This window comes from Eulemur rufifrons, chromosome 4 (assembly GCF_041146395.1).
Source record: "Eulemur rufifrons isolate Redbay chromosome 4, OSU_ERuf_1, whole genome shotgun sequence".
NCBI classification, from domain to species: Eukaryota; Metazoa; Chordata; class Mammalia; order Primates; family Lemuridae; genus Eulemur; species Eulemur rufifrons.
Window position 1 is genome coordinate 73,943,047 of NC_090986.1, and position 16,470 is coordinate 73,959,516.

Here is a 16,470-nt window from a genome sequence, read left to right on the forward strand (position 1 = left end):
TTACTTACAATTTATAAAAAGGACTGTGTGCATTAGATCTCTCTATAATGGGTAGTCTAAATGAGAATAAGAATGGAGGAGATAATTAGCAGTTTTTCTAAGGATTCAAAAAAGAAAAGGTTAAATTCTTATAATTCTTTGTGTTCACCTGAGACTCAAGTTTTATTCCTTTCTCTAGAGTGGATCATTGGGAAAATGATTAGTATGGGAAGACTCAATTGTTTACGACTAAAACTTAAATCACGTTAATAAGACTTACAAAACGCTTAAGTTAAAAAGAATAGCAGAATAGACTATTATGTTAATGCTTTTTAGAGGAGAGAAAAATCATAGATCACGGTTATGGAAGGAAAAATGTCAATTTTTGAAAGGACTTATTTTTGGCTTTGAAATGTTTTTATAATTAGATTTGAGAATGTGATATTATATATAAATTTAAGACATATTAAAACACCTGCTTTAAGAACTTCTCCATGCTATTAGCTCCTAGTTAGAACTACTATATCCCTTTTCTCTATTAAACATAAGAAAGCATAAGAGCTTATTTCAGATATCATTATTTAAGATAATGGAAGTATTATCTTAAATTGAACTAACCTGCTTGGTGGCAGGTTTAAAAGGGAGTATGTCTGGGTCCTGTGATAGTGCTAAAAATAAAGCAGGCAGAAACCGTGCCAATTTGAAAGCAAGATGTTCTCAGAAGTTTCAGTCCGGATGACCATTTTGTTAAAAAAAAATTAGCTCTATTAAATATGCTTCTGATTTAAAGTATTTGAATTTTTAATTGAAGTAATTTAATTTCAGAGATAACATTGGAATCATAAAAAGGAGTTAAAGGTTCTATTTTTCTGTAGACATTCTGATTTAAGAATGAAGAATCAGTGAAAAGAAAACACCACTGTAATATCTTATTCATCCTGACTTTTGAACTGGATAGAACTACAGCAGAACCAACACAGGCATTAAGGAAAACTATTTCATAGTGAGTTACCTCTAAAAAAATAATCCCCTAAAATAGGAACGAAAAGGAATTATCTATGTCAAAATAACTGTAATAAGAAACCTCATTTCATTTAATCAATGACACAATCTAAAAGAGTATGTTTATTTTGTTTGTAAAATAATACTTGTGATGAAATCCAATCATAAAGATTTAAAGGAGATTTTTTCCCTTGATTAGCTAATAAATGTACAGTTTTAAGATCTACAACTGAAATAAAAGTATGTTAATATACAAAGACAATCCCTATGACATACAAACACCTAGGTACACCTGAAATTATTTAGTTTCTTTCTTGTTATGCAACGTAAATACTGATGTGCAGTTTGAAACTGTATATATCTTACAAACTGGAAAGGTTAAGAGTCAATAACTAACTTATTGTCATTTTTGTTTTTGTCGCCTTTGCAATCTCTTAGATATATTTTTTATTATACTTGTGTCCTGCATATTAGTCTCACAATCTTTTGTGCTTGCTTGGAAATTCTCTTGGTCTTTGATCAGAGATGTAGAACAATGCCTTTTCACTCTGAGATAATCTTTTGAATTGGTGGGAGCAGTCCTAGTGGATTCACTGATAGAGTTACATTGATTTTCTCCTGCTGGACCAGACAAAAGGGCTTGGGTATTTATCAATGCAAGTTCTTCATCAGCTATTGAATTACTTTCCAAAAGAGATATTTCATTGAATTTTTTAGGTGGAGTCATCTGAGGAGAATTCAATTCTTTTTTCTTTATAGGTGTTTCATATTTTGTGCCACAACTCCGTGGTGGCTGAAATGCCTTCTGTGCAGCTGGAGAAACAAATGTACAAATGGGACTAACAGGTGGAGGTAAAGGCAGTCTACTCAAGAAATCCAAGGCTTTTCTCTTTTTGCAGCTTTTTGGGTCTTCAATCTCTTTCTCCCCTTTACAACAAGACTTAGAAGTCATTTGGGCTGATACAGGCGTGGAAACAGGCTTCCCTTTTGGCGTACAATGTGTTAAAGGACTTTGATAATTTATCTCACTATTAGGAGAAGGCATCTAATAAAAAATTAAAAGTAGCCTATCATAATCATGTACTAAAATATAAAACAAAATCAAGTTAACTTTTCATTAAAAATATTTAAGCACACAAATACCACATATGTGTTTGCGCCCCTAACTGGTAATAGGTAAGATAATTTCAAGAGATATTCGTATTATCCCTATTCCAGAAGGAAATAATTTTGCATAAGAGTATATAAAAATGACATAAAAAAGATGAAGAATATTCATAGTAAAAGATTAAAAAAAGGAGGTAGGGATGTCACTTATGCTTTAATCTTTTCTTTTAAATTATTAATAGGTTAAACAAAGATAAGCACTTTAAAGCCATTTTAAGAACGCACACTTCTGGGTTCTAATAGCTACGTTTCTAGCTTTGTGACCTTAGGTAATTGCTTAACCTCTCTCTATACCATAGTCTTATCATCTGTAAAACAGGGACAATACAGTAAGTCCTTACTAAATGTTGTCAACAAGTTCTTGGAAACTGCAACTTTAAGTGAAACGATGTACAGCAGGTCCTTGAAAAATGTCATTTCCTTCTACATTATCTTGCAACACTGGTGAAAAAAATTTGTTCCGTTCTATGTCGTTTCACTTTAAATTGGTTTCCAAGAACGTAATGATGACATTAAGTGAAGACTTACTCAGCTTTTATTTCTTAGGGTTGTTATGAGGATTAAATGAGTTAATATAGATACATTTAGCAAGTGTTAGTTATTTAAGAATTAGCCTTTAGCAAATATTAAAGACTTTAGCTTAATTTGCATCTACTGTAATTTAATGAGTTAAAACTGAGCTTAGAAATAACTCTAATTGTATGGAACAGTTCTTTAAGCAAAAAGAAAAAGGCAAAAAAGGCTTTTCAATCACATGGATTTGGGAGGCTAAAAACAAAAGCACCTGTTTGTGAAATTTGCCCCCAAAGAGTTTTACATTCTTGCTTCAATAACAAGATTAAAATTCCAAATAATCTATACCTAATAGGAGCCACATAACTATCACACTTTTTAAATAAGTTTAATTACATTTTACCATGTTTATTAGGTATACACCAGAATATATTGTTGCCTCCATATATAATATTTATAATATTCCTTAAGTTTACAGTAACTTACCAGAAACTTATTTCCTGTACCAAGGACTGTTTGAGCAGTGGATGGCTCTGAAGTATAGTCTGTAGTTGGGGTGGACCACTTGGGATTATTTGCATTAAGCATATGCATAAGCTTGTTTTCGGCATCATTGCAAAATATATCAATATTCTAAGAAAATAAATTTAAAAAGCTATTTTGTAAATTGCAAACCCACATATTTATGTTTTCAGAAATTATTTCCTTTAAAGCCAGAAATAAAAATTCAGACCAAAAAAGAATGAGACACCCAAAATTAGACGGCAAATGAAGGAGACTGAGTATGTATGTGTATGAAGGAAAAAGATCTCCCCAGCTATCTAGTTTAATGAGAAAAGTACCATATGATACTGGATTGGAGTTGGAAGATTAGGGCTCAAGTTCCAGCTCTATTTACTACCTAACAGCTGGAAACCATCTAACATCTATGGAATACTCCTTAGGTTAGTAAAATGAGAGAACTGCCTCACCTACCTCATGCCTATTCCAAGAACTAACTGAAACAATGTACAGGCTAAACTAAATCAAACTGTTTGAGAAATCACAACTAGTCAAATACCAGCAATTTCATATGGTTCAACCTAATTCATGACAGTATTTTGTAAAACTTTAAAAACAGCAGGATTAGGGAACTGTCCTTGAACAGGTCTCATAGAAAACCTTGGAGGTAAACAGTAGGTACTCTGTATGGGAGTCAAATAATGAATGCAACTCCCATCCCCAATTTAAAAACTAGAAAGAGTATTATCTAGTTAGACTAGATAAAGACTCTATACACATTGAATCTTTAGGTAAAATATTAACAAGCTTCCTTTATACAGCTAGCTACTCTAATATTCTTAAAATATAATTTACATAAAATTTGAATAACACTTATTTCAAATATTAAACTACAGAATTAAGAGGCTTATTTTTTGTGGATTCTTTACTAGTTACCAATTCTTGAAATAGAAAATTTTACTGGGAGGCAGCATCACATAGCAGTTAAGAGTGTAGGTTCTGCATTTGGATGGCCTATTTTTTTTCTTTTCTAGACAGAGTCTTGCTCTGTCCTCCAAGCTAGAGTGCCGAGGCGTCAGCCTAGCTCACAGCAACCTCAAACTCCTGGGCTCAAGCAATCCTCATGCCTCAGCTTCCTGAGTAGCTGGGACTATAGGTGCATGCCTCTATGCCTGGCTCATTTTTTCTATTTTTAGTAAAGACGGGGTCTCGTTCTGGCTCAGGCTGGTCTTGAACTCCTGACCTCAAACAATCCTCCTGCCTCAGCCTTTCAGAGTGCTAGGATTACAGGTGTGAGCCACTGTGCCCGGCCCCAGATGACCTAAGTATGAATCCTGGCCACTTAATCTCTCTAATCTGTTTCTCACTGATAAAATAGAAAAACAGTTCCCTACTTCATAAGGATATAGGAAGAATTAAATAAGACAGGCTTAGAACAAAGCCTAACACATAGTAAGCACTCAATAAACATTAGCTAATATTATTACATGATGCATATATAGATTTGAGCATAAAATGCATACATGATCTATGGAAAATAATTTTAGTGCCTCTTATTTAAGATTAATTCAAACCAAAGAAGTACAAACTATTTAAGACACTAGATATGGAGTTTAAATGTAAACTTGTAATCTATATATTATTAACTAATTACACTGTCAACTGCTATGAACTCACAGATAATAGGTATTATCCTTGTTACCAATTTCCAGTTTGCCTACATGGTTTGTATCTCTGAACATCTTACTTACAATTTCTCCTAACTCAATTCCCTTCAAATCATTCTTTTCTTCCTGGTAGCTGTCATTCCCCCATCTCCTGAGGTTGATGGGCAATTAATTTATAATGAAACTTTACCTTATATATTAACACTATCTAAACTATGCAATTTGCATAAAAGCCACTTCCTTGATACTTGACTATCAAAATAGGAAACTATCAAAATGTGTGGTAATGCTGAAAGGTAGTTTTACCTCAACAGCATTTTTCATTTTGTTGAACGTCTCTTGAAAGTGGCTCTCTTTTGGACTGGCAGAAAACACGGAAAAATCTCCAGCAAATAAAGTAGGAATTCCTGATTTGGATTCTGGGTGCCACTGGAGGTTGCTTGCAGCAATTAACACATGAGGTTTAATTATGTCTTCATTGAGATCTATCCAAAACTTTATTGCCAATAAATTATGACATTCATCTGACAAATATACCAAAGGAGCAAGCCCTAGAATGAAAAAAAAAAAAGTCAGTATTATGTATGTGTTGGAAAATTTAAAAATGCAAGGAATCTAATAATGCCCATTTTGGTATATTCTAATGACAAAAACAAATAAAACCAGCTGAAGTTACAGAAAGTTCAAGATTTCCAAAATGACCTGTTGCTTATATTGTTAAAATTTCAATGCCAGTATGACAACACATTCTGTTACCGAGGCCATGTGGAAGCAGGTATACTCACACATTGCTGGCAGAAGTACAGATCTGTGCAACTGTTCCAGAGAAAAATTTGGGAACACCTAGCGAAGCTACATATGCATTTACCTTTCCACTCAGCAATCCCACTTCTAGTACTCCATTCTGAAGATAGACCTCTAACAATAGTAAAATACACATGAACAAAGTTCATGAAAACACCTGTGAATGAAGTTACTCCTTGAAGCACTGTCTGTGATTATAAAATGTTGGAAGCAACCTGCATCAAAGTGCTTGAATCAGGCCTTGGATCTCTTTTCTTCTCTATCTACTCCCATAGTCATAGTTACCTCATCTAGTCTCATGGCTTTAAATGTCATCTCTAAGTTGATGACTTTCAAATTCATATCTTCAGTTCAGACCATTCCCCTGAACAGACTCCTATGTAACCAACTGTCAAGTAGACATTTCTACTTAGATGCTTAATAGGCATCTAAAACTTAACCATCTACAACTGAGCACCCACCTTCCCCACCTACTTGCTTTTCTTGCAGTCTTCTTCACTAAGTGGAAACTCCATTTTTCCTGATGCTCAGACCATCCCACACTGTCCCTCTATCTCCAAAATACAACCAGAATCTGACTGCTTCTCACCACAGCCATTGCTTTTGTCTGGCAGATCATTATCATCTCTTGCCTAAATGCTTCTAAGAGCCTCTAAATGACTTCTGTCTCTGTACCCTCACGCCCCCTACAGCCTATTTTTAACACAACAGCCAGAGTGATCCTGTGACCCTAAGGCAGACTCTATGTGAAACCTTCCTGTGACTTCTGTCATTCTCAGTAAAAAGTTAAAGTCCATACAAGGACCGCTGCATGACCTGGTCCTTCACTGCCTCTCTTCCTGGATGTTACTGCTCACTCTCTGGCCTCTGCCAATGCTTAAAGGCATCAAGCATCCTCCTGCTGCATCATGGCCTTTTTAAGTGCCTGGAATGTTCTTCCCCAGATGTCCACATGCCTCACTCAAAGGTCAACTTTTTAGTGATGTCTTTCCTCACCTCTCTATCTAAAATGACATACTTCTTTCTTTCCCGAGACTATCTCCTTTTCCTTACTTATTTTTCTTCCTTAGCACTCACTAAGAAAACTATATATACAAATGTTTATATATATTATTAACACTTATTTATTTGGTTTGTGATCCCCCTCCCCCATTATAACATTCATTCCATGAGGGCAAGGATTCTTGTCTGTTTTGTTCATTGATATGTACTCAGCACTTAGAACAGTGTCTAGTACATAACAGTCATTCAATAAATATTGATTGAATAAATGAATAAGTTATCCACTCTCTAACAATAAAATATACAAAGAGAGTCACCCAAGTATGACCAAGATGAAATAAAATGGTATGGCAACAATGTGGCATATTAACATAATATAGTCAAAGAAAAACCCATGAAGGATTAAAACACAACTAATCACACAAAATACATTTAAAAACAAGGAGAAAAGAGCACAGCAAAAGACAAAGTGCAAAATCCACAAGGAAACAAAACTGAATGAATAGAAGAAAATTCTTAAATTCTTCACAACTGATTCATGCTATTACTAAGAACACATATTTAATAAAATAAAAGCTTGACTATGAGATGGTAAATAGCCCTGTAAGATGAAAAGGAGATTGTAGGATGAAAGAAATAAATTGAAGGCATCAATATATCAATACAATGGGACAGACACAAGCATTACACATAGCAAGAAATAAAACACTGCAGAAAATAAAATCAAGGACATAAAGGCTGGATACAATCATGGTGAATAAAGATGGAAAAGACAAAGAAATAGAATCGGAGAAGAGATAAAACAAAACGAAAAATAATTCAACATAAAGCTCATTGACATTCTTAAAGTAAGGATTCCAGTATAAATAGAACAGCAGATACACTCAAAGATATTATAAAATTTCCCCAAAATAAAGAAAGCACTGTATCCAGAGATTACAAGAACATCCCATGTTCCAGGAGAACTGTATACAGAATGCTTATACCAAGACATAGCTTAATTTTGTACTTCAAAACATAAATCTTCAGGCATTCAGGCATAAAAAGAAAATCACCCAGGCCAGGCATATTGGCTCACGCCTGTAATCCTAGCATTCTGGGAGGCTGAGGCAGGAGGATCGCTTGAGCTCAGGAGTTTGAGACCAACCTGAGCAAGAGACCCTGCCTCTACTAAAAATATAAAAAATTAGCTGGGGTTGGGGGCGCTGGTGATGATGTGCACCTGTAGTCCCAGCTACTTGGGAGGCTGAGGCAAGAGGATCGCTTGAGCCCAGGAGTTTGAGGTTGCAGTGAGCTAAGATGACACCAGTGTACTCTAGCCAGGCCATCAGAGTGAGACTCTGTCTCTCCCCACCTCAAAAAAGAAAATTACTTAAATGGGGGGAAAAAAAATCAGGCTGCTCCCAGATTATTCAATGCCAAAAGAACAATTTCTACAAAGTGCTGAGGGAAGGGGAAAAAGTATGATTCCATAATATTATATCTAACCAAGATAAAAGTCTCAAAATTTTGGCAACAGGTACACATTTCAAACATGTGAGGACCTCATGGAATATGGTACACTTGAAGTCTTTTCAAAAAAAAGATTGACAATAAACTTTAGCCAAAGAACAAAGGAAGGGAAAAACCATGGCACAGCAGATGGTAAACAAGGAATCCCCCAAATATTTGAGACCCTATCCTATACCACATGATGTTTTAAGAGCTGAGAATACAACAAAAACAAAGTCCCTGCCTTATAGAGCTTGTATTATAGAAGAGAGAGAGAAAAACAGATAAATATAGATTACCAGGTGCTGAGGAGTGCTACGGAGAAAAATGAAGTAGAGTAAAGGGGAGAAATAGTGCTGGGCTGGGGAGCGGAGGTACTGCTTTTTTACAAAGGGTGGTCAGGGAAGGGCCTCTTACAAGGTTTCATTTGACCAGAAACCTGAAGGAGTCAAGAGAGCCAGCCATGTGGCTCTCTGGGGAAAATATTTCTGGGATAGGGAGCAGTGAGTGCACAGGCTCTAAGATGAGGCAGTAAGGAAGGTGCCACTATGGCTGGAGTAGAATCAGAGAGTGGTGGGGGAGAGTGCTAGGAGATGAGGTTAAGGTGCCTGGAATACAATATATAATCAATAAACGGAGGCAGGGTGCAGTGGCTCATGCCTGTAATCCCAGCACTGTGGGAGGATCGCTTGAGCCTAGGAATTTGAGACCAGTCTGGGCAACACAGACCTCACTTTCACAAAAAATTAAAAATTTAGCTGGGCATGGTGGTGCATGCCTATAGTCCCAGCTACTCAGGAGGCTGAGGCAGGAGGATACTCAAGCCCAAGAACTGGAGGTTGCAGTGGGCTATAGTTGCGCCACTGGATTCCAGCCTGGATGACAGAGCAGGATACTGTTTCTAAGTAAAAAAAAAAAAAAAAAAAAAAAAAAATAACTAAGTAAATAAATAAATGGAAGGCTCTATGCTTAAGTAGGAATCAAGGCTGGGCCTTGACACCTGTGCAGTACTTAGGTAAACAAGAGAGTATGGCTTTATAGATAAGATATATGGAAAGAGAAATGTGCAATGTCATGTTTAAGCATAAAATATAGATGAATTAGCTAAGGTGCTGGTGAGTAGTAAAAGCTGAAGATATCGGAGGTTTGAATCTCAGCTAACTACAAAGGTAGATTATAATTATTTGTCTAGTAATTAGGAATATATTGCAAAATGTTTCTTTTTTTAGCAATTAAAAAAATTAAGTAGCACGGAATGGGATATAAATTGTGACCTAGAAATAATGTAGAAATGCTTTTCATTAAGAATCAGTTTGTTAAAAGAAGCTTACTTTCAAATCACTAGTTAGCAAATTTGCCAGCTGGTAACTCCAACTAATCATAAGGAAGGCAAATTTTAAAAGACAATGTTTTTTAAAAGAATCAATAAAAAGCTACAATTAAATACACTGTACATTACCTGTTTTTTTCACAACAGAAACTATAAATCCTATTAGGTCCACCTCAGAACAAGGTGGCTGAAAGTCTGGATCTAATAATCTGTTGAAGTGAAGGGGCTCCCTTGGCTGGTAAACCTGGAATAAGATTTCATCTGAAGCCTATAAAAAACAAAACATTCAATATTTGGAATGTCTATAACTTAATATGCATTTATCAAAATTGAAAAATTATAATAAAAAAGGAAACAAAATTATAAATTATAACAAAAGGTTTGTACCGGTAGTTGTTGATACTGAGTTTTTTTTGTTGCTGCTAACTGTATGTTAGCTTTTTTAGATTTACTTTTAGATTTTGATGTTCCAAGATGATAGATTCTGTATCTCTTTCCCTCTGTTAACAGGGAATATAAATCTGATGATGGACGCCAGACACTCAATATAACTGTTGAGAAAAATATGAAAAAGACACAATGGGAAGAATTGATAATCATTAAAATTCTTGTCTAAAAATCAAAACAGATAATAAAGACTAAGGATTGTATTATCACTTTTTGGGCACTGGTAGTCCATTTTGCTCCTCTGATATAAACTAACTTTATACTTTACCTAGCATTTGTAATCATTTTATTAATAAGATTATTTTTTAACTTAACAAAAGTGATAAAAACAAAACATTTACACACTGACCTGAATCTTTTTCCTTTTTTGCATAGCTTACAACACGCAACTTCCACACAGTTGTAACATCCCTTGATAAGCCTTGTTCGCCTTGTTCAGCAGACTCCATGGCCTTCCTGAATTCCAACTGGATCTGTGCTTGTTTCTTATCATTCAACATTTGTCTGTGATTATTCAAGGCTCTTAACTGCTCTTCACTGAAATAATCCTGTGACCATTTAAAATATTGGAATAAAAAGCAAACAAAACAAAAAAGTCCCATCTATTGTAACTAGATCACTCTAAATGAGAATAAATACAACGGAATTGAGTTCATCTGAAGGGTGTGGATTATTGTACTCAGTTTATCACATAATATTCTCAGGTTACTAATTAATTCTCAGGTTACTGTTACTAATTCTCAACAAATTTCCCTACTGCAAAAACAATCCTCTAATTATAAATGTACTCTAATAATCATAATCAGCACCATATACATTATAAATGGCTAACATCTGAATGCTCACTATACTTGAGAAATAGACCTATGTGTGGTAAATGCATTAACTCATTTAATCCTCACAACAATCCTATGAGGTGTTTCCATGTTATAGACAACAAAACTAAGGTCCAAAGAAAACTTGCAGAGCTGGCTCAAGAACCTTCATTCTTAGCCTCTGTCGTATAATTTCATTAGCTCTTTGCAACGGGAGATACAATTTAAAACAAACATGTACTACAAACATTTTAATCTTTGTCTCTACACTTCTCTCTTACTCACTTTAGCAAATTCCTACCTGTACCTCTTGGGAATATTACCCAGCATAACCAAAATAAATAAATGAATAAATAAACAAAATAGGAAATGGAATTTAGACATATAACATACTAGACTGCTGCTGCCTCACACATCTTAATGTCCTAATCTGTACTGGGAAGAAGCCTATACAATCTCTGCATCCTGCAAAGGTCTTTCTAAATAGGCAGACAACGTTTAAACATAATTTTTTTAAACTTGTGATTTCAGAAGGCCTACAACATTCACCATTGTCACTGAAAAGTTCTAACAGGGCTATTTTAGAAATTGATGGTTACATTTTCCTCCGAGAATTATTAATACAATAATTTTATCTAAGTCAAATCTGATAGAATTATAAACACTTAGAGCCTTAGAGACAAACTACTCTGAAATTTTCCCTTGATAGAAGGTGGGAATGAGGTGACAAATCTCTTGTCCAGTTACAGAGTGGCAGGACCAAGTCTAGAACTTAGTCCTCTAACTGTTATTCTGCCTCTTTATTTCCTCCTTATAATATCAGTAAATTCTATAAAAGAAACCAGACTAAAAATACTTTGTTAAATTTGGTGGATGAAATTAAAACTATCTTCATGATGATTCAAAGAAGGCACAAACTCCAGCAAATGAAATAATATTAGAAAAGATAGAGGCAAATAATTTTTCAGGAAAGCATAATAAAGCCTCAACTTACAGATTTCTGACAAGTATACTTACAGGCTTTAAAACTGGACTACTTCTCACAGGGAGAGCCCAAGTTGCAACATTTGAGAACAGGAGGAAATTCTATTCAGAACAGTACTGCTCACACTACTGATGAAGTACTGTTTATTTTGTAGTTCCACTCTTTAAGAAAGTTAAGGCTATATTCACAAGATTTATTAAATCAAATAAAATCAATAAACAGCCAGCAGTTTACGTAAAATATTTCCCCTCTCTCCTTTCTATCTGGAAAACTAATCCTAGAATTTCCATTAATTATTATAGACATCCAGGTGTTTAACATATTGACTGCCACACTAGAAAAAAATTTTTTTCCTTGGGGCCATGGTGTTTTATTACAAAAATAGAATAGAAACTTCAAAAACAAAATGATCCTTTCTAATTTAATGAAAAATTTGTTATTTTTTATTGTTTTCTCTGCATGAGTTATATGCAACTTGAAAAATAGTTCATGTGGCTCCCAAGGTGAAAGAGACGTGTAAGTCACATATGCTTCATGAAGCCCCGGGCTCAAAACTAGCGTGGTTAAATACAACTCACATGGCAGTTAATGTGTTAAAAACTTAGTTTAGGAGGTAGCTTATCTTAATATATGAAATGATATTATAAAAATAGTAACTAACATTTTTATGGAAATTTTGTATATATATTACCTAATTTATTCCTAAAAATTTTATATCCATTTTATAGCTATTTTATTCCCACTTGATTACTTAATAAATAGCAGAGCTATGATTCTAAAGGCTATGCTATTTCTAACATAGTTTAATGCTTCTGAAATCTTCCTGCCTAAGTACTGTTAAGGTAGAGGATTATGAAATAAGCTCTAGGTAGAACCTGAGAAAGAGCTAAGAACATGGAAACTAAGCCAGTGCTTTGAAGATATTTGTTTTATCTTAAAGCTGAACAAGTTTTGCCTGTATTTTAAACTACATTTAATATCTAAAATTCTTGAACCCTCCCATCCTCCACTTAGTATAAAATCGAAAGTATACCACATTGGTTTGGTGTATCACTGAGGAACCTAGAAAATGTACACGTTCCCTTTGAGAAATGCAACATTTCAACATATTACTAAAGGCCAGGGAGTTAATACACTTCCCATCTTAAAGGATGAAGATCAAAGCTCATTATATGCCCTCTTACTCTCTCACCTACCTCAAGGTAACCTGGATCTGGTGCATTTTTCACTGCTTCATAAAGCTCTGCACCATCTTGCAGAGCATGGACTTGCTGTCTTGTTAGTGCACGTGATGGTATATATTGTTTAGCTGTGTTTTCTAGGGGGGAAAAAAAGCATCACTTATTAGCTAAATCAAAATTTTAAAAAACCGCTAAAACTAGAGAATCAAGCACAAAATATCCAAAGAAGGGAGATTAAAAAATAAACCATTTACCTGCTAAGTTTTCGCGGAAAATTTGACATGGTCAAAAAATGTCATACAGAGTTTACTTTGAGTAATTTGGACATTAAGTACAAGCATACTCGTTTTATAGCATTTCACTTTATTGTGTTTCGCAAATATTGCCCCCCCCCCAGTAGAATGTTTGTGGCATCCTGTGTCAAGCAAGTCTATTTGCAGCATTTTTCCAATAGGATGTGCTCATTTTGTGTCTCCCTGTCACATTTTGGTAATTCTCACAAAATTTCAAACCTTTTCATCATTATTATATCTATTATGGTGCTCTGTGATCAGTAGCTTTTGATGTTACTATTGTAAGTGTTTTGGGTGCCACAAACCTCACCCATATAAGATGGTGAACTTAACTGATAAATGTTGTGTATGTTCTGACTCTTCCACCAACCAGCCATTACCCCATCTTTTCCCCTCTCTGTAGGCATCCCTATTCCCTGAGGCACAATATTAAAGTTAGGCCAATTAATAACCCTACAATGGCCTCTAAGTGATCAAGTGAAAGGAAGTGTCACACGTCTCTGACTTTAATTCAAGCTACAAATTATTAATTTTAGTAAGGAAGGCATGTTGAAAGCTGAGACAGGGCCGGGCGCGGTGGCTCACGCCTGTAAGCCTAGCACTCTGGGAGGCCGAGGCGGGTGGATCGCTCGAGGTCAGGAGTTCGAGACCAGCCTGAGCAAGAGCGAGACCCCGTCTCTACTAAAAATAGAAAGACATTATATGGACAACTAAAAATCTATACAGAAAAAATTAGCCGGGCATAGTGGCGCATGCCTGTAGTCCCAGCTACCCGGGAGGCTGAGGCAGTAGGATCGCTTAAGCCCAGGAGTTTGAGGTTGCTGTGAGCTAAGCTGACGCCACGGCACTCACTCTAGCCTGGGCAACAAAGTGAGACTCTGTCTCAACAAAAAAAAAAAAAAAAAAAAAAAAAGAAAGCTGAGACAGGTCAAAAGTTAGGCCTTTTGTCCTAAACAGCCAAGTTGTGAATGCAGAGGAAAAGTTCTTAAAGGAAATTAAAAGTGCTATTCCAGTGAACACACGAATAATAAGAAAGTCAAACAGCCTATTGCTGTTACAGAGAAAGTTTGAGTGGTCTGGATAGGAGATCAAACCAGCCATGACATTCCCTTAAGCCAAAATCTAATCTAGAGCAAGGCCCTAACTCTCTTCAATTCTATGAAGGTTAAGAGAGGCAAGGAGGCTGCAGGAGAAAAGTCTTAAGCTAGCAGAGGTCGGATCATGAGGCTTAAGGAAAGAAGCCATCTCTATAACATAAAAGTGCAAGATGAGGCAGCAAGTGCCAATGGGGAAGCTGCAACAAGTTATCCAGAAGATCTAGCTAAGATCACTGATGAAGGCAGATTCACTAAACTACAGATTTTTTCTTTTATTTCAGGATGTTATGGGGGTACAAACATTTTGGTTACATGTTATGACTTTGCCACACCCAAACCATGATTTGAGACGTGCCCTTTCCTGCTACAACACTCACTGCATCCATTAGTTGTGAGTTTACTCATCCCCAACCCCCTAATCCCTAAAGAATATTACTACTGTGTGAGCACCTTAGTGTTGATCAGTTAGTGCCAATTTGACGGCGAGTACATGTGGTGCCTATTCTTCCATTCTTGTGATATCTCACTTCAGAGGATGGGCTCAAGCTCTATCTAGGAAAATATTAGAGGTGCTAGATCACTGCCGTTTTTTATAATTGAGTAATATTCCATTGTATACATGTACCATATTTTATTAATCCACTCATGGATTGATGGGCACTTGGGTTGTTTCCACATCCTTGCAATAGTGAATTGTGCTGCCATAAAATTCGAGTGCAGATGTCTTTATTACAGAATGTCTTTTTTTCCTTTCAGTAGATACCTAATAGTGCTATTGCTGGATCAAATGGTATTTCTATTTTTAGCTCTTTGAGGTATCTCCAAATTCTTTTCCACAGAGGTTGCACTAATTTTCAGTCCCACCAGCAGTGTTAAGAGTGTTCCTATCTTTCCACATCTTTGCCAGCATTTGTTGTTTTGGGATTTTTTGATAAAGGCCAATCTTGCTGGGGCTAGGTGATATTTCATTGTGGTTTTGATTTGCATTACCCTAATGATTAGAGATGTTGAGCATCTTTTTTTATATGTTAGCTGGCCATTATTCTCTCTTCTTTTGAAAAATTTCTGTTCATGTCTTTTGCTTATTTATTGATGGGGTTATGTGATTTTTTCTTGTTGATTTTTTTGAGTGCTAGATAGATTGTTATCAGCCCTGTATCGGATGTGTAGAGAGCCAATATTTTCTCCCATTCTGTAGGCTGTCAATTCGCTCTAATGATAGTTTCCTGGGAAAAATTGAAACCATTCCCACTCAGAATTGGAACCAGACAAGGTTGCCCACTATCTCCACTTCTATTCAACATAGTGCTGGAAGTCCTTGCTAGAGCAATTAGACAAGAGAGGGGAATTAAGAGTGTCGAAATCGGGGCAGAAGAGATCAAACTCTTTCTTTGCTGATGATATGATATTATATGTAGAAAACCCCAAGGATTTAACCAAGAGACTCCTGGAATTGATCAATGAATTCAGTAAAGTCTCAGGATACAAAATCAATACAAACAAATCAGAGGCATTCATATACGCCAATAACAATCAAGCAGAAATTCAAATAAAAAATGCAGTACCTTTTACAATAGCCTCAAAGAAAATTAAATATCTAGGAATATATTTAATGAAAGAGGTGAGAGACATATACAGGGAGAACTACGAAACACTAAGAAAAGAAACTGTAGAAGATGTAAACAGATGGAAAAATCTACCTTGCTCATGGATTGGCAGAATCAACATTGTTAAAATGTCCATACTACCTAAATTAATCTATAGAATTAATGCAATCCTCATCAAAGTACCATCATCATTCTTTACAGATCTAGAAAAAATAATTCTATGCTTTGTATGGAACCAGAGAAGATCTCATATAGCCAAAGCAATCTTAAGCAAAAAGAACAAACTGGGAAGTGTCAGTCTACCAGACTTCAAGCTGTACTACAAGGCTATGGTAACTAAAACAGCATGGTACTGGCACAAGAACAGAGATATAAACCTTTGGAACACGACTGAGAATCCAGAGATGAAACCATCTGCATATGGTCATCTAATCTTTGACAAAGCAGAGAAAAATATACACTGGGGAAAAGAATCTCTTTTCAATGAATGGTGCTGGGAAAACTGGATAGCTACATACAGAAGATTGAAACTTAATCCCCACCTCTCACCTCTTACAAAAATCAATTCACGGCCGGGCGCGGTGGCTCA

The 16,470-nt window shown here is 35.6% G+C and overlaps 1 protein-coding gene across 1 annotated transcript in view; it reads right to left on the reverse strand.

The window, feature by feature from the left end:
- Positions 1-9,959: 9,959 nt before the first annotated feature.
- The window catches only part of BRCA2 (BRCA2 DNA repair associated), a 52,248-nt gene continuing 45,737 nt past the window's right edge, over positions 9,960-16,470 (reverse strand). Inside the window, exons 20-22 of the mRNA XM_069467378.1 lie at positions 12,900-13,021; positions 10,247-10,451; positions 9,960-9,997 (exon numbers count right to left, since the gene is read on the reverse strand). Of these exons, the coding sequence (XP_069323479.1) occupies positions 9,960-9,997; positions 10,247-10,451; positions 12,900-13,021 (365 nt within the window). The remainder of the gene's footprint in view (positions 9,998-10,246; positions 10,452-12,899; positions 13,022-16,470) is intronic.